Consider the following 27,882-nt stretch of genomic DNA (forward strand, 5'->3'; position numbering starts at 1 on the left):
GGTCGTTGGTGTTAAAATAGGTGTTAGGCTGTCGAATGCTTCTGGGGGAATTCTGGCATATTGGTAGAACATGACCTCAAATGAAAACCTTTATGAAACTCTCCTTCCTGAACTGCTCACTCTGTTTTGAAATTCTGTTTTGAAAGTCGTTGTATTACTGGTAATTCACCGTTAGGCTCAAGGGCACTGTCTTCGTTACCTCCACACACACCCAGAAGTCTTCAGCGGTAGACCGGGGGTAAAATAAAACCAGGCATGGTTCATTGATGATCAAATCTTGTGGTTTTGAGGCACCAGTGGGCAGTCTTTGTGATTCTGATATCTGGGCCAAAGGAAATGTTCACAGACCCGTGAGCATGTGTAACCAACTAAAGACAGAAATATTAGAGAGTGCAGCTCTAGGAGTAGAGTAAGAGGGGTCTATATTGCATGCACCTTTTATCCCTTAATTTTTAATTCAAGTCACTGAAACACTAAACTCCTCTTTTGTAAAACAGTGATAAGAAAATCTGCTTGCATATCCCTCGGAGATATTTTGAAGATTGACTGAGAGGAAAGTGTGAAAGCACTTGGTGAATTGCAAGGCACCTGGCAAATGTCAGGAATTAAAGGATTAATGCATTACAGGAAGGCTTGGAACTCTCCCAGACCTAATGTTTAGTTTTAGGGCCGATTTTGAGACAAATCTACCAGTAACAAGGTCCTGTAAGACAATCTGTCAACAGACCTTGAAGACTTGCTTCTTGCACCTGTGCTCTCCTCCTCGGCTGGTCATCTGAGGAAGATGAGTGATAAGAGATGCCTAGACCCCGTCACAGAGCAAGGATGAGGACAGTGACAAGGGAGGTGTCTGTAACAGTGCTGAGGGGTACAGTCAGAGGGAATTCTGAAGCTCTCTGGCAGAGCTCTGGATTTGTTCTATGTGTCAGAAACTGACAGAATGTGCTGGAAGCAGCAGTAAGAGATGGAGTTGCCGAAATCGCACTCGGTAAGTTAAAGAGGCATAGCCGACAGTGACAAATGCTATGAGGGCACTGTTGTATCCCTCAATGAGAGGTCCAGATGGTATCATTCTCAGTGTGCAAAGGAAAGAAAATTGAAAATAAAACCTTTCTCATACATGTACAGTATTCCCCAACAATTCACTGACCATTATGGTAATTTTATAAGCATCATAATGCTGTGATAATGTCTTAAAGACTTTCCTGACTACAAAGGTATTTTCGTATATAAATATATGCTGTATAGTTTTTCGTCTAATAAATATCTTAAATGCCTTTTGCGTCTTATTTTATGCAAAATGCAGGGTCATATTTTTCTTTGTTTAAGAGAAAGACACAATTTCTTTGAATTTTATGAACTTTACCTCTAATGGCTAGATTGTATGTTTCTTGAGTAGTTGAACTCATGGTGAAATATCCGAAGTCGAGAGTTTTTGTTTGTTTATTTTTTCAGAATCCTGGAAATGTATAGCAAGCGGAGACAATTTTGACATTTCTCAAGTCAACTTGGGCTTTCCAAGAATCTCACCTCTTGGAGTGGGATAGGGAGGGTGGGAGGGAGGGAGACGCAAGAGGGAGGAGATATGGGGATATATGTATATCTATAGCTGATTCACTTTGTTATACAGCAGAAACTAACACACCATTGTAAAACAATTATACTCCAGTTAAAGATGTTCAAAAAAAAAAAGAATCAGTTCTCAGCTGATAACCCTCAGCCTTTCTAGTCTCTGATCTGTACCTCTGATGAGATTGGAGTAGGCTAGGCTGACAGGTCCCTTTTTTACTACAGCTGTTCCTGATTTAGCTGTAAATTTTGGAAAGCCTCTTGTGAATTTTTTTTAACAATAGCAACAACAACAGCAAAGTCTCTCCCATGATTATTTATTAATAAAAACAGCCGTTGTCTAAGGGTCTCTTCTACACCCTTAGAGAAAAGAAAGAATAGTTAGATTCAGAAAAGAACTCTTAAAATACTAAAAAATAAAAATTTAAAGTGAGGACAGAAAAAGATGGATGAGGAAGGGTTTGTGGGATCTGCACTGTTTATTCTTGAAGAGAGAAGAATGCAGGATGACTTCATCAGTGTTTTCAAATATTTGAGGAGGTTATTGACTGTACCATTTCTCCAGAGGGCTGAGAAAAGAGGAAATGGGTTTATATTTCAGCTGGAAAGAATGATGCGGGAAGAACATTTTGAGTCAAACGTGATGAAAAACTAAACTAGGATACCAAGGGAAGATTTTTTTTTCTACTTTTTATTTTGAAATAATTATAGATTCACAGGAAATTGCAAAGAAATGTACAGGGAGGTTTCATGCTTGAAGGAAGTTTTCGAATGATCTCTCTAGAGAGAAAGTTTGGCTTGGAAAAAGGAGGCTGGACCAGGTAACATAGTAAGCTCTTAAATTTTCTGGCTCTTTCATGAATTTTTGCCATCCTTGTGTTCTTCCCATAAGTTTCCCACTACAGCTTACTGAGCAGAAAAGACGAGAGGTCCTCCTAATGTGTGAACTGTATGCTGCTTGTAGCGAGAATTTAAGACTACCAGCACTTATTGAATATTTTCCAAATGTTGAATACTGTCAGTCTTCACACTCATTCTGCAAAGTAGGTTTTATTGTCTCCATTTTTAAAATGTGGTAACTAGGGTTCAGAAATGTTAAAGAGCTTTCCAACAATCCAAGCTCAGGGCAGATTCACTTTGGATATGGATTTGCTCTAAAGGAATTTTCCTTTCTACTCTACCTAGAAACAAATTCATATTTTTTCCTAAGGAGAAAATTGTCTTCTGCCTGCCTGCTGCTCTGCATGCCATCTTCCCCTATCTCTATCCCTTTCCAGTTAGTCTCAAGATGCCAGTGATTTAGAAATATTTCCCGACATGAACAGTGTAATTATGATTTTCATTATATAGATAAAGGAATAGAGAAGTTCTGTGGCATTTCCAGGAACAGGCAGAAGCAATTATTTTCTGGAGGCATCTCAGAACTCTCTTGGAGTATTTAGTTAATGCTGGTGACATTTTTCTTGAAGTCATTTCATGCCATTTCATGTCTTCTGGTGTGCCATTGACTTGAACTTCATCCTTTTCTCTACTTGACAAGGTACTGAAATGGCATTTTATTTTTATTCTATGTACTGTTCTCTCCCTTGTCTCAGTCACAGCGGAGTCCTTTGCTTCAAGAGGTCCATGGAATTAGCTGAATTGTGGCTGTCGTAGGGCTTTCCATGTTCAGTTTTGGTGTCACTGAGGTTTTGAGTCTTACCTGGCATAGAGACCATTCAGTTCATCTCTATTTTTAAAGCTATTTATTTGTTATTTTTGGTGTTAAAAGTTTGCATCCTCATTTTAAGATGTTGAAAACCATAACAAAGCATAAAAAAGAATGTTAAAAAAAGCCACAGTCCTATTATCTGGCAATAGCATATCTTTAACTTCTTTTATGTGTTAGAAATTTATAAGTATAGATAAGTAGTCAGCATATAAACATTATTGTACCTCTTGTTTCTGAGGTTTTTTTCCATGTTATTAAATATTCAGTGAACACATGTAAAGGTTGTTTACCTTTAAAATAAATATAAAGCATACACATGCCCAAACTTAATTAATACAGAAAAGTATGAAATGCAAATTAAGCCTCCTAACCCCCCCAAATTATCACTGTTAATGATTTCTCACTGCTCTTCCTGAAAAAAAGTGTTTTTTTAAGTACACTTGTTGTGCTGTATGTTGCCTTCTGTATTGACTATGATGTCTTGAAGCATAACAGATCTACCTCATTTTGTCTTATGGAATTCCATTGTATGGATGTGCCATATTTCATATGGCTCCTTCTAATAAATATTTGTTTCCTGTCTTTTTTGTTATTTTAAGCAGTACCACAATCAACTTTATTTTAAAAAATGCCAATATATCTGGAGGGTAAATTTCTAAGAGAAATATAACTAGTAATGCTCACAGGGCTTAGGCAGTTTAACAATTTGCTAAATACTGGTAAATTGCCTTTCAAAGATTGCACCACTTTAGACACCCACCAAGATTTACCAGAATACCTGTTTCTTCTTACTCTTGCCAGCATCGGAATTTATCAAAATTTTAAAATGTTTGGCAAATGGTACAGTGATAATGGTACAGTGTTTTGATATCAGTTTTTTTTTTTTTACTTATCACTTTTTAAAACTAACATGGCTTTTCCAGCATCTGGAGGCCACCTGCATTCCTTGGCTCATAGCCTTTCCTCCACCTTCAAAACCAGCAGCATAGTATCTTCCAGCCTCTCTCCTCTCTGACCCCTGCTTCCATCATATTTTTCTCTCTGGCATTCTTGTTCTCCAAATCCTTGGCTATATGTCACATTATCAGCCGGAAGGGTATGAAATATTTATTTATTCTCACTGCCCAGATGATTTCATTACTCTTATGGTTTTATGTGGCATCTGTATGTTGATGACACCAAATTTGTATCTCTAGCCCAAACCTCTCCTGAACCCCAGACTACTCTATCCAACTGCCTACTTAGCATCTCCACATATAAGCCTAATAGCTTATAAGCTTAACCTCACACTTACTAGCCCCAGACTAACTCTGTCCTTCCAAGGGCTCAGGGTAAAGACCTGTTGGCATCCTTTATTCCTCTCTTCCCGTCTCATCCCACGTTCAATCCAGTGCATGCTGGGAGCCCAGAGTTCAAGATAGTTTGAGGACTTGACCACAGGTCACCGCCTCTTTGGCCACCACTCCCTTTGGGCCACTGTCATCTCTCGCCAGGATAACTGGAGCAACCCCCCAGTTGGCCTAGCTGCTCCCATTCTCGCTCCCCTTTAGTCAGTTCTCAAGAGAGGATCCAGTGATTCTGTTTAAATATAAATCACTCATTTAGGTTTTCTTCTCAGAGTCCTGCAGTGGCTTCCTGCCTCACTCATGGTAAAAACCAATGTCCTTCATGTAGTGCACAAGGTACGGTGATGTGGCTGCCTGCTGCTCCGACCCCACCTTTCTCTTCTCGCTCTTCCTAACTCTGCTCTAGCCTCATTGGCGCTCTGGTTGTGTCTTCAACATCTCAGGCATACTCCTTTCTCAGGGCCTTTGCTCTTAGCTGCTGTTCCTTCCAGAATGTTCTTCCTCCACTTCTCTTCCTACTTGATTTCCTTACCTTCTTAGGAATCTGCTCACTTTCTCAGGAGCCTTCCCTGACCAGTCCATTGAAAATTGCACCCCCACCTCATCCTTCTTATTTAGCAGGCTTTATTTTTCTCTATAGTACTTTTCACTATCTTGCATCACATGCATCACTTTATTTTACATCCCCCTTCTTCCCCACTGGAATGTAAACTCCATAAAAGCAGGGAATTTTGTTCACAGCTGCATCCCCAACACTTAAAGCAGGGCTGACTCATCATAGGTACTCAATGAGTCATTTGTTAGTGAATCATTAAACTGTTTACCATTTTCCCTGTTATAAAATGATGGTGCGTGAAAATCTTTACATTTATGGATTTTTTTCTTTGACAGATTTCCCTAGATAAATACCAAAGAGTGAGATTTCTGAGTGAAGGTGTATGACTATATCACATTATTTTAACAGTGCCTTTTTTTTTTTTTTTTTTTTTTTGCGGTACACGGGCCTCTCACTGCCGCGGCCTCTCCCGTTGCGGAGCACAGGCTCGGGACGCACAGGCTCAGCGGCCATGGCTCACGGGCCCAGCCGCTCCGCGGCACGTGGGATCTTCCCGGACCGGGGCACGAACCCGCGTCCCCTGAATCGGCAGGTGGACTCTCAACCATTGCGCCACCAGGGAAGCCCTAACAGTGCCTTTTTAATCAAGTTTTATTATTTTAGGGAACAGAGAAAATGTTGTTTTTATTAATAGATTATGTTTGGATTGACCAGTTCTAAATCTTGTCTAAACTATTTAAGTGTTAAGATCTTGAGCAGATCCTTTAACTTCTTTGAGATTTACTTTATATTTCTGTAAAATGGGACTAAAATTTACTTCGAAGAGTTGTTGTTGGACTAAAAAAAAAAAAAAAAGGAATAAAACATTGCAAAGCACTTAATAACTATCAATAAATATCAGTCTCCTATCTCCATCCTGGCCGTCTTTCCACTAAGTGGGGAAGCAGCTTTATCTTAGAATTGTAGAATACACAGTCCCACACATACACCTACTCTCCCAGGCACATGCACCCATGTGTATCTAAACATGCACCCACGTAGCTTTCAATATCCAATCTATACTGTTCTCGTAAGTTTAAAGTTTGTAATACTTGCTGTGACTGTACCCATAACTGGTGAATGTTGGAGCCTGTGTAGGTGCTGGTGGTCAAGCAATGAATTGAATCTGTCAACCCCTGTTCATTTCTTTTTTCTTGGACGTTCACTTGTTCATACTTAGGTTTATTTCCAGCACAGTCTGGGGTGGGACATATGTTATTTCTCATAACTGGGTTTAAGTATTTAATCTGTTATTAATTGGTTGTGATTAATTTCAGAGACCTTCCAGGTACTTTTGTATTTATCAATATATTTGCCATTTCTGATGTTCTTCATTTTTTCCTGAGATCTAAGCTTCCCTCTGATTTTGCTTCCTTTCAGCCTAAAGAACTCTCTCTAGTATTATTGAAGTGGGGGTCTGGTGGCAGACAAATTCCCTTTGTTTTCCTGTCACCTTCATTCTTTGAAGAAAAATTTTGCCGGACATAGAATTGTGGAGTGACAATTTTTTTGGTTTTGATTTTGCTACCAGCACTTTAAAGGTGTTGTTTCACTGTCATTGAACCTCTGTGATGCCTGATAAGAAGTCCTTTGTTTTTCAAATTATTGTTCCTTGTGTATAATGTGCCATTTTGTCTGGTGACTTTAAATATTTTCTCTTTATCTTTGGTTTTCATCAGTTTGACTGTGATTTTGTCTAGATTTTCCTTTTTTTGGAACTTATCTATTTTGGGGATTCTTGAGCTTCTTAAATCTGTATGTTTATGTATTTTATCAGACTTGGGAAGTTACAGACTATTAATTCTTTCTATTACTACTATTTTCTTCTTCTTCCCCAGTCTGCCTCCTTTTTTCCTGGAACTCCAATTACCCATATGTTAGCCTTTTTGAAATTGTTCCACAGTGTGTGTTTCTTTATTTTGTCATTTTTTTCTTTCTCTTTCTCAGATTGCATTGTTTCTATTTTCCTATCTTCAGGTTCACTGAATGTCTTTGCATGTCTTTACTCCTAAAATTGGGCCATATTTTCCTTCCTCTCTGTCAACATATTAGACTGTATCCTGGACATTGTGAGAGTTATATTGTAGAGATTCTGGATTTTTTTACATTGCTCTGAAGAGTGTTGAGATGTCTTGTGTTAACAAGCAATTTACTCAGTTAAGTTCTAATTGTAGCCTGTCAGGCTTGCAGTGGACCATGGCTTCAATCTCCATTCAGTTCTTTAAACCTCAGCTCCTACCTGCTCGCAGTTTACCTTGTACATATGTGGTTTGGGATCAGCCAGAACTTCATTTATATGCAGAATTAGGGGTTGGCTTTTTTCTTTTGTGGTTCCCTAGCCACTCTCTGATTTCCCCAGGCTCGTTTCCTTGTCCCTGCAGCTAGACAAGAGAATGTGTTTTCCTGTCAAAGCTTTATCTGCTGCTGTGATTGATCTCAGAGTTGAGCTGCAAACTAAATATATAAATAAGTAAACGGGAGCTTGTCCTCTGCTGGTTTCCTGCTCCACCTTTTTACTCCCCTCCAAAGTCTACTTGCTTTTATTCCATCTCCAGAGCCCTCAAGTAGTTTGGTTTTGTTTTTAGGGTCTTGGCGGTTTTGCAGAGTGTTTTTTTTTTTTTTTCCACTAGCAGGATATTGACATTGATACAATCTGTTAAGTTTACACAGATTTCCCGAGTTCTACATTGTGTGTGTGCGTGTGATTTTTTTTTTTTTTTTTTTTTTTGCGGTACGCGGACCACTGTGGCCTCTCCCGTTGCAGAGCACAGGCTCCGGACGCGCAGGCTCAGCGGCCATGGCTCACGGGACCAGCCGCTCCGCGGCATGTGGGATCTTCCCGGACCGGGGCACGAACCCGTGCCCCCTGCATCGGCAGTCGGACTCTCAACCACTGCGCCACCAGGGAAGCCCGTGCGTGTGATTTAATTCTGTACAGTTTTTATCACATGTGTAGGTTTGTGTGTCCACCACCACAGCCATCCAACTACTTTGAAAAGTGTAGGAAATGCTAGAGTCAGGAAGGACTAATTCTCTTGCTGTGCTCCCCACTGAAGATGATTACATAGTATTAAGTGATTAGAACTGACGTGTACCCTGTAAACAATTTTTTTTTTTAGATCACTCTCTTTTTCCATAGTGTAAAGCTGTTTGAGTGCAAGAATCACTTCATGTTTTGTGTATACCTTTAAGCACACCGCAGCCCAGAGCTTATCTTGGTGCTCTGTGTAGAGACATTCAATTAATGTTTATAATACAAATACATGTTGTTAAATAGAACTAAAAAGTAGGAATGGCTTAGGTGTTTTCTCTGCTTTTACATTGAGACTAGTATTTTTCAAAGCATACATCCTTATTATATTTACTTTCAAATATGTTATACCACATGAAAGTACTTCATAGATGTTTGATCTTTTGAAGATGCTGTTGCTGCCTTTGATTAAAAAAGTAATTAGGTGAGCATTTCCTGGTAGAGGCAATCATCAAAGCTCAAAAGTACATATTCCCTTTCAACTATTATATTTGTAGCTTCTCTACCCCACCCTCTGTCTATCTCATTCTGTTTCTCTCTCTCTCCTATGACAACCCTTGTGAAAAGCAGTTTTTGTGACCTTACTTATGTTAGAGCCAGCACTGGAGAAAAAAAAATCCAGCGTTTCTCTAATGGACCATGACAGTAGGTGTTAAGATTACAGTAGTTTTGTTATGAGTTTTATTTGGTGTCTAATATGCTCTCTTAAAAAAAAAATGCCAGCAGTGATACACAAATTCTTTGCAGAATAAACAAATAAAATTTTTATTTTCATATAATCTTATATAAGATATATATCATATATTATGTATATATATCATATACTACTTTTAGGAAGATAAAAATTATATCTTCTTTCTTCTCTCATTTGGGATTTGAAATTAATGTTTTCTGCCTCTCATGAAATTTTTTTAAATTAATTTTTTTTTTTTAACATCTTTATTGGAGTATAATTGTTTTACAATAGTGTGTTAGTTTTTCCTTTACAACAAACTGAATCAGTTATACATATACATATGTTCCCATATCTCTTCCCTCTTGCATCACCCTCTCTCCCACCCTCCCTATCCCACCCCTCTAGGTGGTCACAAAGCACAGAGGTGATCTCCCTGTGCTATGCAGCAGCTTCCCACTAGCTATCTAATTTACATTTGATAGTGTGTATATGTCCCTGCCACTCTCTCACTTCGTCTCAGCCCACCCTTCCCCCTCCCCATATCCTCAAGTCCATGCTCGAGTAAGTCTGTGTTTTATTCCCGTCCTACCACTAATCTCTTCATGACATTTTTTTCCCTTAGAGTCCATATATATGTGTTAGCATACGGTATTTGTTTTTCTCCTTCTGACTTACTTCACTCTGTATGACAGACTCCAGGTCCATCCACCTCATTATAAATAACTCAGTTTCATTTCTTTTTATGGCTGAGTAATATTCCATTGTATATATGTGCCACATCTTCTTTATCCATTCATCTGTTGATGGACACTTAGGTTGCTTCCATGTCCTGGCTATTGTAAATAGAGCTGCAATGAACATTTTGGTACATGAGTCTTTCTGAATTATGGTTTTCTCAGGGTATATGCCCAGTAGTGGGATTGCTGGGTCGTATGGTAGTTCTATTTGTAGTTTTTTAAGGAACCTCCATACTGTTCTCCATAGCGGCTGTATCAATTTACATTCCCACCAGCAGTGCAAGAGGGTTCCCTTTTCTCCACACCCTCTCCAGCATTTATTGTTTCTAGAGTTTTTGATGATGGCCAATCTGACCGGTGTGAGATGATATCTCATTGTAGTTTTGATTTGCATTTCTCTAATGATTAATGATGTTGAGCATTCTTTCATGTGTTTGTTGGCAATCTGTATATCTTCTTTGGAGAAATGTCTATTTAGGTCTTCTGCCCATTTTTGGATTGGGTTGTTTGTTTTTTTGTTATTGAGCTGCATGAGTTGCTTATAAATTTTGGAAATTAATCCTTTGTCAGTTGCTTCATTTGCAAATATTTTCTCCCATTCTGAGGGTTGTCTTTTGGTCTTGTTTATGGTATCCTTTGCTGTGCAAAAGCTTTTAAGTTTCATTAGGTCCCATTTGTTTATTTGTGTTTTTATTTCCATTTCTCTAGGAGATGGGTCAAAAAGGATCTTGCTGTGATTTATGTCGTATAGTGTTCTGCCTATGTTTTCCTCTAAGAGTTTGATAGTGTCTGGCCTTACATTTAGGTCTTTAACCCATTTTGAGTTTATTTTTGTGTGTGGTGTTAGGGAGTGTTCTAATTTCATACTTTTACATGTAGCTGTCCAGTTTTCCCAGCACCACTTATTGAAGAGGCTGTCTTTTCTCCACTGTATATCCTTCCCTCCTTTATCAAAGATAAGGTGACCATATGTGTGTGGGTTTATCTCTGGGCTCTCTATCCTGTTCCATTGATCTATATTTCTGTTTTTGTGCCAGTACCATATCGTCTTGATTACTGTAGCCTTGTAGTAGAGTCTGAAGTCAGGGAGCCTAATTCCTCCAGCTCCATTTCTCGTTCTCAAGATTGCTTTGGCTATTCGGGGTCTTTTGTGTTTCCATACAAATTGTGAAATTTTTTGTTCTAGTTCTGTAAAAAATGCCAGTGGTAATTTGATAGGGATTGCATTGAATCGGTAGATTGCTTTGGGTAGTATAGTCATTTTCACAATGTTGATTCTTCCAATCCAAGAACATGGTATATTTCTCCACCTATTTGTATCATCTTTAATTTCTTTCATAAGTGTCTTATAGTTTTCTGCATACAAGTTTTTTGTCTCCTTAGGTAGGTTTATTCCTAGATATTTTATTCTTTTTGTTGCAATGGTAAATGGGAGTGTTTTCTTAATTTCACTCTCAGATTTTTCATCATTAGTGTATAAGAATGCCAGAGATTTCTGTGCATTAATTTTGTATCCTGCAACTTTACCAAATTCATTGATTAGCTCTAGTAGTTTTCTGGTAGCATCCTTAGGATTCTCTATGTATAGTATCATGTCATCTGCAAACAGTGACAGCTTTACTTCTTCTTTTCCTATTTGGATTCCTTTTATTTCTTTTTCTTCTCTGATTGCTGTGTCTAGAACTTCCAAAACTATGTTGAATAAGAGTGGTGAGAGTGGGCAACCTTGTCTTGTTCCTGATCTTAGTGGAAATGGTTTCAGTTTTTCACCATTGAGAACGATGCTAGCTGTGGGTTTGTCATATATGGCCTTTATTATGTTGAGGAAAGTTCCCTGTATGCCTACTTTCTGCAAGGTTTTTATCATAAATGAGTGTTGAATTTTGTCAAAAGCTTTCTCTGCATCTATTGAGATGATCATATGGTTTTTCTCCTTCAGTTTGTTGATATGGTGTATCACGTTGATTGATTTGCGTATATTGAAGAATCCTTGCATTCCTGGGATAAACCCCACTTGATCATGGTGTATGATCCTTTTAATGTGCTGTTGGATTCTGTTTGCTAATATTTTGTTGAGGATTTTTGCATCTATGTTCATCAGTGATATTGGCCTGTAGTTTTCTTTCTTTGTGACGTCTTTGTCTGGTTTTGGTATCAGGGTGATGTTGGCCTCATAGAATGAGTTTGGGAGTGTTCCTCCCTCTGCTATCTGTTGGAAGAGTTTGAGAAGGGTAGGTGTTAGCTCTTCTCTAAATGTTTGATAGAATTCGCCTGTGAAGCCATCTGGTCCTGGGCTTTTGTTTGCTGGAAGATTTTTAATCACAGTTTCAATTTCAGTGCTTGTGATTGGTCTGTTCAAATTTTCTATTTCTTCCTGGTTCAGTCTCGGCAGCTTGTGCATTTCTAAGAATTTGTCCATTTCTTCCAGGTTGTCCATTTTATTGGCATACAGTTGCTTGTAGTAATCTCTAATAATCTTTTGTATTTCTGCAGTGTCAGTTGTTACATCTCCTTTTTCATTTCTAATTCTATTGATTTGAGTCTTCTCCCTTTTATTCTTGATGAGTCTGGCTAATGGTTTATCAATTTTATTTATCTTCTAAAAGAACCAGCTTTTAGTTTTATTGATCTTTGCTATTGTTTCCTTCACTTCTTTTTCATTTATTTCTGATCTGATCTTTATGATTTCTTTCCTTCTGCTAAATTTGGGGTTTTTTTGTTCTTCTTTCTCTAATTGCTTTAAGTGCAAAGTTAGGTTGTTTATTCGAGATGTTTCCTGTTTCTTAATGTATGATTGTATTGCTATAAACTTGCCTCTTAGAACTGCTTTTGCTGTATCCCATAGGTTTTGGGTCGTTGTGTCTCTATTTTCATTTGTTTCTAAGTATTTTTTGATTTCCTCTTTGATTTCTTCAGTGATCACTTCGTTATTAAGTAGTGTATTGTTTAGCCTCCATGTGTTTGTATTTTTTACAGATCTTTTCCTATAATTGATATCTAGTCTCATAGCGTTGTGGTCGGAAAAGATACTTGATACGATTTCAATTTTCTTAAATTTGCCAAGGCTAGATTTGTGACCCAATATATGATCAATCCTGGAGAATGTTCCATGAGCACTTGAGGAAAATGTGTATTCTGTTGTTTTTGGATGGAATGTCCTATAAATATCAATTAAGTCCATCTTGTGTAATGTATCATTTAAAGCTTGTGTTTCCTTATTTATTTTCATTTTGGATGATCTGTCCATTGGTGACAGTGGGGTGTTAAAGTCCCCCATTATAATTGTGTTACTGTCGATTTCCCCTTTTAAGGCTGTTAGTATTTGCCTTATGTATTGAGGTGCTCCTATGTTGGGTGCATAAATATTTACAATTGTTATATCTTCTTCATGGATCGATCCCTTGATCATTATGTAGTGTCCTTCTTTGTCTCTTGTAATAGTCTTTATTTTAAAGTCTATTTTGTCTGATATGAGAATTGCTACTCCAGCTTTCTTCTGATTTCCATTTGCATGGAATATCTTTTTCCATCCCCTTACTTTCAGTCTGTATGTGTCCCTAGGTCTGAAGTGGGTCTCTTGTAGACAGCATATATATGGGTCTTGTTTTTGTATCCATTCAGCCAATCTGTGTCTTTTGGTGGGAGCATTTAATCCATTTACATTTAAGGTAATTATCGATATGTATGTTCCTATTACCATTTACTTAATTGTTTCAGGTTGTTCTTGTAGGTCTTTTCCTTCTCTTGTGTTTCTTGCCTAGAGAAGTTCCTTTAGGATTTGTTGTAGAGCTGGTTTGGTGGTGCTGAACTCTCTCAGCTTTTGCTTGTCTGTAAAGGTTTTAATTTCTCCATCAAATCTGAATGAGATCCTTGCTGGGTAGAGTAATCTTGGTTGTAGGTTTTTTTCCTTCATCACTTTAAATATGTCCTGCCACTCCCTTCTGGCTTGTAGAGTTTCTGCTGAAAGATCAGATGTTAATCTTATGGGGATTCCCTTGTGTGTTATTTGTTGTTTTTCCCTTGCTGCTTTTAATATGTTTTCTTTGTATTTAATTTTTGACAGTTTGATTATTATGTGTCTTGGTGTGTTTCTCTTTGGGTTTATCCTGTATGGAACTCTCTGTGCTTCCTGGACTTGATTGATTATTTCCTTTCCTATATTAGGGAAGTTTTCAACTATAATCTCTTCAAATATTTTCTCAGTCCCTTTCTTTTTCTCTTCTTCTTCTGGTACCCCTATAATTCGAATGTTGGTGCGTTTAATGTTGTCCCAGAGGTCTCTGAGACTGTCCTCAGTTCTTTTCATTCTTTTTTCTTTCTTCTGCTCTGCAGTAGTTATTTCCACTATTTTATCTTCCAGGTCACTTATCCGTCCTTCTGCCTCAGTTATTCTGCTATTGATCCCATCTAGAGTATTTTTAATTTCATTTATTGTGTTGCTCATCGTTTCTTGCTTCCTCTTTATTTCTTCTAGGTCCCTGTTAACTGTTTCTTGCAAATTGTCTATTCTATTTCCAAGATTTTGCATCATCTTCACCATCATTATTCTAAATTCTCTTTCAGGTAGATTGGCTATTACCTCTTCATCTGTTAGGTCTGGTGTGTTTTTATCTTGCTCCTTCATCTGTTGTGTGTTTTTCTGTCTTCTCATTTCGCTTATCTTACTGTGTTTGGGGTCTCCTTTTTGCACGCTGCAGGTTCGTAGTTCCTGTTGTTTTTGGTGGCTGTCCCCAGTGGCTAAGGTTGGTTCAGTGGGTTGAGTAGATTCCCTGGTTGGGGGGACTAGTGCCTCTGTTCTGGTGGATGAAGCTGGATCTTGTCTTTCTGATGGGCAGGTCCTCGTCTGGTGGTGTGTTTGGGGATGTTGGTTACCTTATTATGATTTTAGGCAGCCTCTCTGCTAATGGATGGGGCTGTAGACCTGTCTTGCTCTTTGTTGGGGATAGGGTGTCCAGCACTGTTCTTTGCTGGTCCTTGAGTGAAGCTGGGTCTTGGTGTTGAGATGGAGATCTCTGGGAGATTTTCGCCGTCTGATATTACGTGGAGCTGGGAGGTCTCTTGTGGACTAGTGTCTTGAGGTTGGTTCTCCCACCTCAGGGACACCGCCCTGGTGCCTGGCTGGGGCACCAAGAACCTTTAATCCACACGGCTCAAAATAAAAGGTAGAATAAATAGAAAGGAAAGAAAAGGAAGGAAGGAGGGAGGGAGGGAAGGAAGGAAGAAAGGAAGGAAGAAATGAAGGAAGGAAGCAAGAAAGGAAGGAAGGAAGGTCCAGAGGAAGAAAGGGAGGAAGGAAGAGAGGAAGGGAGGAAGGAAGGGGGGAAGGAAGGGAGAAAGGAGGGAAGAAAGGAAGGAAGAAAGGAAGAAAGAAAGGGAGAAGACAGAGTAGTATAAAGTATAGTTATTAAAATAAAAAATAATTATTAAGAAGAAAAATTTCCTTTAAAAAAAAAAAAACAGAAAAATGGGTCGGTCTAACCCTAGGACAAATGGTGAAAGCAAAGCTATACAGACAAAATCTCACATAGCAGCACACACATACACACTCACAAAAAGAAAAAAAAAAGGGAAAATAATAGTATATCTTGCTCCCAAAGTCCACCTCCTCAACTTGGGATGATTCGTTGTCTATTCAGGTTTTCAACAGCTGCAGGGCACTTAAAGTTGATTGTGGAGCTTTAATCCGCCGCTTCTGAGGCTGCTGGGAGAGACCTCCCCCTCTCCTCTCTGTTCGCACAGCTCCTGGGGTTCAGCTTTGGACTTGGTCGCGCCTCTGCGTGTAGGTTGTCCGAGTGCGACTGCCCTTCGCTCAGACAGGACGATGTTAAAGGAGCAGTTGATTCGGGGCCTCCAGCTCACTCAGGCTGGGGGGAGGGAGTGGCACGGGGGCGGGGCGAGTCCGCAGCGGCAGAGGCCGGCGTGACCCTGCACAGGCCCAAGGCGCGCCGTGCGTTCTCCCGGGGAAGCTGTCCCTGGATCCCGGGACCCCGGCAGTGGCGGGCCGCACGGGCTCCCGGGAGGGCCGGTGTGGAGAGCGACCTGCGCTCGCACACAGGCCTCTTGGTGGTGGCAGCAGCAACCTTAGCGTCCGACACCCGTCTCTACTGTCCGTGCCAACAGACGCGGCTCGCGTCCGTTTCTGGAGTTCCTCTACACGGTGCTCCTAATCCCCTCACCTCACACCGGAGGAAGCAAAGAGGCAAGAAAAAGTCTCTTGTCTCTTCGGCAGCTCCGCGCCCGCCCCTGGGGCTCCTTCAAGCGGCGCACTTAATCCCCTCTCCTCGCGCCCAGGCGGCAAAGAGGGAGGAAAGGTCTCTTGCCTCTTCGGCAGCTCCAGACTTCTCCCGAACTCCCTCCCGGCCAGCCGTGGCGCACTAGCCCCCTTCAAGCTGTCTTCACTCTGCCAACTCCAGACCTTTCCCTGGGATCCGACTGAAGCCCGAGCCTCAGCTCCCGGCCCCGCCCGCCCCGGCAGGCGAGCAGACGAGCCTCTCGGGCTGGTGAGTGCCGGTCGGCACCGATCCTCTGCGGGAATGTCTCCGCTTTGCCCTCCGCACCCTGTGGCTGAGCTGTCCTCCGCGGCTCCGGAGCTTCCCCCTCCGGCGCCCGCAGTCTCTGCCCGCGAAGGGGCCTCTAGTGTGTGGGAGTCTTTCCTCCTTCACGGCTCCCTCCCACTGGCGTAGGTCCCGTCCCTATTCTTTTGTCCCTGTTTATTCTTTTTTCTTTTGCCCTACCCAGATATGTGGGGAGTTTCTTGCCTTTTTGGAGGTCTGAGGTCTTCTGCCAGCGTTCGGTGGGTGTTCTATAGGAGAAGTTCCACGTGTAGATGTATTTCTGATGTCTCTGTGAGGAGGAAGGAGATCTCCGCGTCTTACTCTTCCGCCATCTTTAAGCCGTCTCTAAATTAATTTTTATTGGAGTATGGTTGCTTTGCAATGTCATGTTAGCCTCCACTGCACAACAGAATGAATCAGCCATAGGCATACGGATATTCCCTCCCTTTTGTATTTCCCTCCCATTTAGGTTACCACAGTGCATTAGGTAGAGTTCCCTGTGCTGTACAGTATGAAGTTTTTTAAATCTTGGAAATTAAGTGTTTGGCTGTCTGTGCTAGATAAGTTGAAAAGAGAATGCCTAGTGAAAGGTTGGTGGGGCTGCTATGACATTATAGGGACAATGGAAATTATAGAAACAGCTTCTCAAGTTTGAGTGGTCAGTCTCCTACCCTCTGAGTCCCAAGTGAGAACCCTGAGTAGATGTGGGTATTTAAGGGTGTTAAAATGCACAACCCTTATGAAAAAGAGAGGACAGGTACCGGCCATTGTATTTTAGCTGATTTGTTCATTCATTCATTAGGTATTCATTGAGTGCCCACAGTATGCCAGGCATTTCATAAAAATATTCTATGGCATAGTAACTTCTGTCAAAGGATTGAAGTGGTTTGATTTATTGTACATACCCATCATGGACCATTTAAACTGTAGAAATCTTCAACCTTTACATTGAGTTAAATTCTGTTAAATTTGTCTGTCACTCCTCACACCCCACCCTGCTCCTCAAATCCTCAGAACTGGGGACTTAGCTTGGCCAGTAAATTAAGATGGAGAGCTGATGATAACATTGACCTTCCTGGGAAAGAAGTATCCTGTCCTCTGCTTCCCTTGCCCTGGAGGCAGAGGATATTTGCTCTCTGCAAAGTGCGCGTGGTGATAATCCTGCCTCATCTGGTTGAGGGAGAGTACATGGGTTTGTGTGTTAGGGTCCCCTGGAGATGGGAAGTGTCATTAAGGTCATTCCAGCCTCCAAGAAAGAGACCACACACACAGGGAACAGGGTCACACATATACATAGCAACTCTTCCTGTGATAAGTGTTGGCACACCACCCTATAGGACCATGGAGATTGATGGGGGAGCTGGGGAGGTTTGGGTCCTGAGAGAAGGCCAGGTGTGGATGGGCTCAGAACCTGAAGGCATTGCTGGTGTGGACTCAGTGTGGACCTATGCCAGGTCTGAGGCTTGATGATGGGGCTTGCTACAATTTATTGCCCAAATGGGGAACACTTAAATTATTGTGGCAGAATAGCAAGCAGAGATGCTTTTGTCGGTAAAGGTGGTACCATTAATAATGATGCTGGGACAGCCAGGCTGTGAGGGTAAACTGAGGTAAGTGGTTACTCTACCTGATGCCCCGTGTGTTTTTCAGTTGCCTGTCTTGGTTTCTGGTCTCTTCTTTTTCGCTTGGTACTTTCAGAGCTTGTTGAAGGCGCATGCCTTGACACAGCATAGCTGAAGCTTAGTGTGTTGCTGGACCCAGAGAGTCACGGTGTGTAAATGCTGTGGTTGTGAAACCATACACATGGCTCCCGTCAAAGATTTTAGACAAAGAGACCATGTAACATGGTGTTTTAACATATACATGTGTTTGTGTATACACACAACTTATGTACCTATGTAATTATTATAATTCTTTACATCTGAGGACATTGGGCACAGAGAGATTAATTTCTGAAGCTAAGGCTCTGTAGCCAGATAGTAGCAGAGATAATTCCCACCTATCCTTTAGACACTGCTTAAAAAATATGTTTACAGAGCATCATATATATTTGATAATTTTGATTATCAAAATTTCATAAGCTTGGTGGCCAAGGGATATGCCTTCTTCAAGATGCTGTTGTTATTAGTGCTGGAAATTTAGAGAAGAGTTTCAAAAAAGTGGTTTGAAGTTTAAAAGAGGAGGAGTGAGGTGTAAAACCTTATATTGTATAACACACTAAAAGAACCTTTTTGAATGCTTTTGTATGTTACTGGGAGATGATAGCAAAGGTGAGGAAGTTGTTTTGAAGAGATTCTGTTGAGTGAATTTCTTGACTCTCCGAACGTCTGCCCGCCCTTTGTTGTGGGACACAAGGAGATGGTCTGTAAACTTGTCAACAGTACTCACAACAATGATGGCAACAGTGAAAACACATTGACAGAAGGTAGCCAGTTGATCAGATTTCTTGACCCTCTCCTGCGTATGCCTGACATTGTCATGGCATAATCAGAGATGACAGCCTTTGCATTTAGACTCTTTGCTCTTTAGAAGAAGGAAGCAGACCATGTACTACAACAGGAGGTTGTTACAAGGATGATGATGCCAAATTCCAAAAGGGAATTTGAATACAGTGTTTCAGAAGTTGTGGGAATTGGGAAGATGAGGGAGAGCTGGGGAGAAATCCAACAGGGCAGAGTAGAAGGCAGCCATTGGAAATGTTGATTTTGGCTTTTATACCAAGCTAATTTTGCTATTTTACCTTTTTAAAAAAACTTTTGTTGATCTCATGTCTTTTCACACCCCGCATTATACCTTATGATGAAGAGGCAGATAACCATGAAGCAGGAAACTTTGTCAAGGGAACAAGTTCTGGACACTTCCGGTCATTTCCCATCAAACTTTATTTCTTTCCACTAGCTACATCCATAGCTCCACGATTACTGTTCATAGTGAAGACCCAAAGTTATTTTAAAAAATACTACACTTCTCTTTAAGAAGGTAGGGGCATAGGTAACATGTTTTAGAGAATTTTATGTTACAAAGAACTGAGAATGCAAAAGTTTAGGAAAATTCCAGTTTCTAGATTTACATACTAGGAAAGGGTGGTTATTCTTCCTAACTTCGTCCCAGAGAGCCCAGTGAAACAGGATTTATATTACGTTTTCTGTGTGTGTCTTTCCTGGTTTAGGCTTGCACGTATAGTAGTACTCCATTCTCCTGTTGGAATACATTTTTTTGTCTTTTACTTGAAATAGGACCTAGTGGGATATTATGTGTTACCATGTATGTAAACATCATTAGTCTCCCTTAAAAAAAATTCCTCCCTCGTCTACTGTTCTTTAACTCATTCATTATTATTAAAGAAGCTTCATTGAAGATTTACTCATGATCTGTTTTGTATATATGTATTTTTAATTTATTTGTTTTTATTTATTTATTTTTGGCTGCGTTGGGCCTTTGTTGCTACGCGTGGGCTTTCTCTAGTTGCAGCAAGCGGGGGCTACCCTTCGTTGTGGTGCACGGGCTTCTCATTGCAGTGGCTTCTCTTGTTGCGGAGCATGGGCTCTAGGTGCGCAGGCTTCAGTAGATGTGGCGCACGGGCTTAGTTGCTCCGCGGCATGTGGGATCTTCCCGGACTAGAGCTCGAACCCGTGTCCCCTGCATTGGCAGGCAGATTCTTAACCACTGTGCCACTAGGGAAGCCCCTGTTTTGTATATTTATCAGTTGCTTTTGGCCAACATTAAATTAATTTTGATCATACTTTCATATGTTATTATATTATTTGTATTTATAGATAAAGTTAAATGTCACTACTAGAAAGGAACATGTATTGCACCTTATTTCTGGACCATTTAGTCTAAAATAACTCTAATGCTTTTCTTTTTAAAAAAGTTTTAGAGACATCATCATACTTTTGGGGCCCCATGCCTTCCGCCTGCATTCCTCCCATGCCTCATTCATACATCAAACACGGCCAGAAATGCAGCTAAGTCTTCCTGTTCTTCTTGACATAATCATTTGCTTACAATAAAAACGGTGTAGCTGATGGTTATAATCATTTCAGACTTTTCAGCTTGGCTGGGACATCATGCTGTTTGACACCTTTCATGATTATTTATGAGAAAGAAGCAAAAAAGCATAGAGAATTTTAAGGCGTCCTAAGGAATTGGGGCTGAACATAGCACACTTTGATCATAGAGACAAAAATGGTAAATTTTTGGACTAGGGTTGATCAAAAGCATACTTTCTGTATGTATAATCAGATGGTTAGTGAACACTTTCTCATAGTAAAAATATAACATGACTTGTTAGTAAGAAGAATATAAATTGTCATTTCAAAATTATGGTTTTTGGTTTATGTATCTCATGCAGATTTATATTTGTCATTTGATAGTCTTTCTATCTGTTCAGTCTCATTAGAACTTGAGTATCAGGAGGTTTCAACATTTTAAAAGGATTTCTTTTTTTACTGTTACTGCTGGGAGATTAAAGGAGAAAAAAAAAGTTAAATCTGCTTTAAAGGTACTGACATATGAATGTTGACAATGTCTACCCATAAAATCCTATCAACACTTTATTGGGACAGTTGAGTTATGTTTAACTGATGACATTAAGAACATCTATAGAGAGAATAACTTGTGTCTTTTTTTTTTTTTTTTTTTAGATTTGTAGCCAAACCATGTGCCATAGCCCTCAACATTCAGGCCAATGGACCACAAATTGCCCAGCCAAATGCCATTCTGGAAAAGGTTTTTACTGCAATTACAAAGGTATGATTGTCCTTTTCTGGGATATGAATTGTCATGACCACTGTTCTCAGTCTGAAATCGTTCAGTTCCTTCCCTCTTGGGTTTGAGAACTAACATTTGACTAGCCTCGTGTGTCCTCTTGGAAAGCACACAGGCATTGTGACTAGACCAAAAGGCGTAGAAGCCAAATACACGTGGGTGTGTTTGAGACCTTATTGTTTACTCCCAAGGTGATGTGAGAAGCTTGTCTGTGAAGCACAGTCCAGATTAGATGGTGATTGGTCTAATTCTGTGCCTCTTAATCTCACATGACATGAAACAGTATGTATGTGTAACAGTTGGATGGGACTTCGGGGAGAACTGAGCAGTATAATTAATGTATTGTGAGAAAAATCGCCTGTTTGCTTATAGTATTGTCCATATGTTCTAGCAGTTGTGATACACAGGCAGGTGAACAAAAAAAGGAATAAATGGAAGGAGAGAAGAGCTGCAATATGAAGACATGAGGAGGGAGGGTCAGGAGAGTTATAAAGTACAGATTCATTGTAAAGAAAACGGGAGAGGAGATGATCGCTCTGGTGAGAGTTAAAGTCCAAACCAGGAGTGGGAAAAGGAGGCAGGGAGAAGATGGAGGGAAAGATTGCCATCCACTGCCAGATGGTATTTCCTTAAGAACAAAAAGGGGAGGAAGGCAGAAGTCAGAAACCCTCAAGCTAAGGCCATAAAAAATTAAGCAAATCACAGCATCCAAAAAGCTGATTCTTACTCATATCTCTCTCTTGTCTTACTCTTTCGTGGACAAGAAAGAAGAAAAGGAGCATAACAGTCTATGAGAAGTATCGTGTGTTTGTATATGGAATGGTTCCTTTTTCCACTTTCACTTTTCTGGGAGAATTACTCAGGCTTCTAAGATGTGATTTGGCTATGTTAAGCAAATTTTATTCCATTTTTGGTATTTGTATTGCTAACGTTTTGTATTGCTTCTCTCTTGTCTTAAAACTATTAATTCAAATATTCAAACATGTTTGTTTATTTTATAGTCTTCGTTTCTGCCAGGATTCTCTAGGGTTTCCCCTTCTATTCTTTTAAAATATTTTTCCTGGAAAAGTGGAAGAAAGCACCTGGTGTTCTTAACATCCCTGCTAGGAAGAAGAGTAGAATAAATGGAATTTTAGGAAAAAGAGTAGAATAAATGGAATTTTAGTTTTGTGGGATGATTTTATTTATTTTTAGTTTTTAGGGGATTATAACATCTTTTTTTAAGTATCTTTATTGGAGTATAATTGCTTTATAATGGTGTATTATTTTCTGCTTTACAACAAGGTGAATCAGTTATACATATACATATGTTCCCATATCTCTTCCCTCTTACGTCTCCCTCCCTCCTACCCTCCCTATCCCACCCCTCTACGTGGTCAAAAACCATCTAGCTGATCTCCCTGTGCCATGCGGTTGCTTCCCACTAGCTGTCCACGCTACGTTTGATAGTGTATATATGTCCAAGCCACTCTCTCACTTTGTCACAGCTTACCCTTCCCCCTCCCCATATCCTCAAGTCCATGCTCTAGTAGGTCTGTGTCTTTATTCCCATCCTACCCCTAGGCTCTTCATGGCATGTTTTTTTTCTTAGATTCCATATATATGTGTTAGCATACTGTATTTGTTTTTCTCCTTCTGACTTACTTCACTCTGTATGACAGACTCCAGGTCCATCCACCTCACTACAAATAACTCAATTTCGTTTCTTTTTATGGCTGAGTTAATATTCCATAGTATATATGTGCCACATCTTCTTTATCCATTCATTCATCTGTTGATGGACACTTAGGTTGCTTCCATGTCCTGGCTATTGTAAATAGCGCTGCAATGAACATTGTGGTACATGACTCTTTTTGAATTATGGTTTTCTCAGGGTTTATGCCCAGTAGTGGGATTGCTGGGTTGTGTGATAGTTCTATTTGTAGTTTTTTAAGGAACCTCCATACTGTTCTCCATAGTGGCTGTATCAATTTACGTTCCCACCAACAGTGCAAGAGTGTTCCCTTTCTCCACACCTCCTCCAGCATTTATTGTTTGTAGATTTTTTGATGATGGCCATTCTGACTGGTGTGAGATGATATCTCATTGTAGTTTTGATTTGCATTTCTCTAATGATTAATGATGTTGAGCATGCTTTCATGTGTTTGTTGGCCATCTGTATATCTTCTTTGGAGAAATGTCTATTTAGGTCTTCTGCCCATTTTTGTATTGGGTTGTTTGTTTTTTTGTTATTGAGGTGCATGAGCTGCTTGTAAATTTTGGAGATTAATCCTTTGTCAGTTGCTTCATTTGAAAGTATTTTCTCCCATTCTGAGCGTTGTCTTTTCGTCTTGTTTATGGTTTCCTTTGCTGTGCAAAAGCTTTTAAGTTTCATTAGGTCCCATTTGTTTATTTTTGTTTTTATTTCCATTACTCTCGGAGGTGAGTCCAAAAGGATCTTGCTGTGATTTATTTCATAGAGTGTTCTGCCTATGTTTTCCTCTAAGAGTTTGATAGTGTCTGGCCTTACATGTAGGTCTTTAATCAATTTTGGGTTTATTTTTGTGTATGGTGTTAGGGAGTGTTCTAATTTCATACTTTTACATGTACCTGTTCCAGTTTTCCCAGTACCACTTATTGAAGAGGCTGTCTTTTCTCCACTGTATATTCTTGCCTCCTTTATCAAAGATGAGGTGACCACATGTGTGTGTGTGTTTATCTCTGGGCTTTCTATCCTGTTCCATTGATCTATATTTCTGTTATTGTGCCAGTACCATACTGTCTTGATTACTGTAGCTTTGTAGTATAGTCTGAAGTCAGGGAGCCTGAATCCTCCAGCTCCATTTTTCGTTCTCAAGATTGCTTTGGCTATTTGGGGTCTTTTGTGTTTCCATACAAATTGTGAAATTTTTTGTTCTAGTTCTGTGAAAAATGCCCATGGTAGTTTGATAGGGATTGCATTGAATCTGTAGATTGCTTTGGGTAATAGAGTCATTTTCACAATCTTGATTCTTCCAATCCAAGAACATGGTATATCTCTCCATTTATTTGTATCATCTTTAATTTCTTTCATCAGTATCTTATAATTTTCTGCATACTGATCTTTGTCTCCTTAGGTAGGTTTATTCCTAGATGTGGGATGATTTCAGATTGCCAGTTTCTAACCTGAAGGGGCTCATGTCCTATAATGTTTAAAGGAAGAAAATGTTAACAAGAAACTTGCATTTTTATTTAATATATCAGTTTACTGCAGCAAACACCTTTTTCCCCTCTAAAAAAGCAGATGTGTAGGGAGTTACAAGGTTCATTTTTTTTAATGTGATGACAACATATTTGTATTTACCTTGTGAACTACTCTAAATGCATGAAAAATGAATTTTCTACCCAAATGTGTACCTTCCTTTAGAAATCCTGCAGTGGACATTTTATTTCCCTTGCTTTATGTTTATTATGGTTACTGGGGAAATTTTCTCTATAAAGGTAATGAAAGGATTTTGCAGGCAGGTTGACTGCTCTGGAGGATATTTGCTTCTATCTAATTTTAATGATCATATTCTCTTGGTTTCCAAGGTGATTCTTTTGGAAGTTTCTACACGATTAAAGCAGAAGCCTCAGGTTTTGAACATAAATGCAGCCAAAGTTGGAACTATTTTTCCTTGAATTCTTTGTAGTTCTCCAGTGTTAGTTGTTAGATGAAAAAGTAACAGATTAGTTGACCAGAATACAAGTAGCAGGATTTGGAGAGTTTGAACAGTGCTTGTCCATCATTCTGGCCTTGACCGTGGTTCCAGGTCACCTTGGAGAAGGGCATGGTTATCATCTTTCAAGTGTGAAAACCCTTAAAATCTACTACAGGACTGGCTACATAATTTTTGGAGGCCAGTGCAGAACTAAAATGCAGGGTCCCTTGTTCAGAAAGCACAAAAAGGTGCCATTAAAGGCATAAAAATAGAAAGCTTTTTCCTTTCTTGAAGTCTCTTTCTCTCTTGACCTGTCAAGATTTTTTTTTAAATTTGGTATTTAATGCCATGCCCCCTTAGGCATACTCAAGAGGCAAAGGCAGATCCTGACAGGTACCCAGGAACCCCACCCTGTTATTTAGTGCACACACAGCTGACTAGCTGCTGCTAGTCGCCAGCAGCTAGTTGCCAGCTCCTGAGCTAACATGCCTGCTCTTCTCTGGCCGGGGGAGAAGTTGAGACAGGCCTCTCCCTTTCCATGGGCCCACTGTCCCAACCCATGGTGGACAGGGGACCTCCCAGTGTATTGCAGTCTCTGTTCCAAGACACACTGGGTACCTGGATTGGGGTAAGCAAGAGGCTAGTCCCCACTGAGTCATCCACCAAATGCCCTGGGACATTGCCAGACCAGGGTGCAGGTGGCATCCCTATACCCCACACTGAGACACCGTGGGGTGTGCATATCTAATCCCATCCCTTTCCATGTTTGTACCCAGGGCAGCAGTAGTCACTAGCCAGGAGTGGGAAGGGGAAAGCTGGGGTCCCTGGGGAACAGGGGACAGGGAAGTAAGTTACCCATACTCATATGGGGGCAGTGCTGGGACTGTGTGTGAGCCAAGACTCTGAACCCCTGACACATGCTCCCCATCCCAGTGGGCTTCATAAGCAAAACGCCATTCCCATAACAAAATTATCAAGAATTTCAAGATGGCAACCAGAGAACTTTAAACCCCATGTGTGAGCCCTTCTGAATCTGGATCCCTGTGTGAGTTCACTGGTCATGCGCCCTGACTGAGCAGTTCTCATCTATGAAATTAGCTGATAAATTTGAACTCCTTCATATTCTCCAACAGTCTTTCCTTTTGAGGTAACATTTGCTTGTCTTTCTCACTCTTTTTTTTCCCTCTGTAAATCTAAAATTTTATAAATATTTCAGAGAACTTACCTCTCTTGCAAAATAGTTGAAAGCATTGGTTTTTGAGTCAGACCTGAGCAGTATATTGCAGTGATCCCCAACTTTTTTGACACCAGGGACTGGTTTCATGGAAGACTGGGAGTGGGGGGGATGGTTTTGGGATGATTCAAGCACATTACATTTATTGTGTACTTTATTTCTATTATTCTTACATTGTAATATATAACGAAATAATTATACAACTCACCATAATGCAGAATCAGTGGGAGCCCTGAGCTTGTTTTCACTTGCCACTCACTGATAGGGTTTTGATATGAGTCTGCAAGCAATTGATTTATTATGGTCTCTGTGCAGTCAAACCTCTCTGCTAATGATAATCTGTATTTGCAGCCGCTTCCCAGCGCTAGCATCACTGCCTCAGCTCCACCTCAGATCATCAGGCATTAGATTCTCATAAGGAGCATGCAACCTAGATCCCTTGCATGCACAGTTCACGGTAGGATTCGCGCTCCTATGAGAATCTAATGCTGCCACTGATCTGACAGAAGGAGGAACTCAGGCGGTAATGCGAGTGAAGGGGAGCGGCTGTAAATACAGATGAAGCTTCACTCGCGTCTGCTGCTCACCTCCTGCTGTGTGGCCGAGTTTCTAACAGGCCATGGAGTGGTACTGGTCCATGGCCCAGGGGTTGCAGACCCCTGGTATATTGGAACATTGTCTCCGCTGCTTCCTAGTGTTGTGGCCTTGGGCTGTAAGTAGGTTAGTTAATGAGGGAGCATTTATTTGGGCCAGGTGCTCTCATTCTTTAATTTACATTAGGAGTGCCTGAGAGGTAAATGTAGATTTCTGCATCCTATTTCTAGAGATCCTGATTCAGTAGACTTGTGATGGCCCCAAGAACCGGCGATTATGAGTTGTCAGATTTACTCAAATGAATGGAATGACTGTTTCTCTTTAGAGTGAATATTATTGAGTTCACGTTTCTTAACTGGCTATATCCAGAGTTATCTGAATGAGATAGATATAAATCAATGAATCAATCAGTTTATCTATTGATTTATATATCTATCTATCTTTTGGCACATATTATATCTATAATCCCAACAACGTCATTTTCTAATCAATCAAATCAGTTATTGAGCTATTAAGGGAAAAAAATATATGTCAGCTCTGAAACTAGGTTTCATGATCTAGAGAATTATGAGATTATCACATCATAATCTGCATTTGGTATATTATACTGTATTTTTAAAATTATATGCAGATTTCCTATAATTTGTTTTTCCTCATTCTCCTCTTATGCCTATTGCTTTTTATTTTTCTTTTCCATCCTTGTATGGGTTATGTTTATCAAAATTAACCTAGGTATTTCTGGTATAAAAATGTCTATATAAGTCAGAATTATTCACTTTTTCCCTTGGAAATCTTAAGAAATGAAAAAAACTATGGAGAAAAATTATAAAACACAACAGTAAAAATATACACACGCACAAAAAGAAGGAAAATCTCACAAACTCTAATTTTGGCAAACTAAGAGATATATATCTCTAGATTTCAAAATATATATAAAAGCTAAACAAAAACAGTTGAGTTGGACAGAAGCCAAGTAGGAGAAAGTGATGAGCATGAAGTGTGGATGGAGGGCCCTGTGGGGGTAGATTTTAGGAAAGCCAGCAAAAGTGACACCTCCTAATGGTGAGACCAAAGCTGTATCACTGTTTGCAACACTAGGTACAGGAACTGGTGAGCAAGGCTGGCAGATGCTCTCCCAGACTCAGTTTAATTCAGGGAAGTGTAAGAAGTACACAGAAAACCTTGTGGATGGCACATTTTCCAGAGACAGTATACCTCGGAGGCAGCTAAACTACAAAAGCACCCTCCTTGGAGCTGGTTGAGACAATTCAACTCACTCAATGATGGGTAATAAAGAAGAAACACACAGCATCAAAGACAAGAAAAAGAATTTGTAGCATCGCTTACTAACAGAAATTATCACTGGAAAAATGAGGCCACAGGGCAACCGAAAGTTGAGATCAAAT

The 27,882-nt window shown here is 40.0% G+C and overlaps 1 protein-coding gene across 2 annotated transcripts in view; it reads left to right on the plus strand.

Annotated features, from left to right (window-relative positions):
• Positions 1–27,882, plus strand: part of CERS6 (ceramide synthase 6) — a 333,969-nt gene that overhangs the window by 73,341 nt on the left and 232,746 nt on the right. For both annotated transcript variants that reach the window (XM_059053958.2, XM_059053959.2), the window contains exon 2: positions 20,866–20,971. In XM_059053958.2, the coding sequence (XP_058909941.1) occupies positions 20,866–20,971 (106 nt within the window). The remainder of the gene's footprint in view (positions 1–20,865; positions 20,972–27,882) is intronic.

Source organism: Kogia breviceps, chromosome 2 (assembly GCF_026419965.1).
Source record: "Kogia breviceps isolate mKogBre1 chromosome 2, mKogBre1 haplotype 1, whole genome shotgun sequence".
Lineage (NCBI taxonomy): Eukaryota > Metazoa > Chordata > Mammalia > Artiodactyla > Physeteridae > Kogia > Kogia breviceps.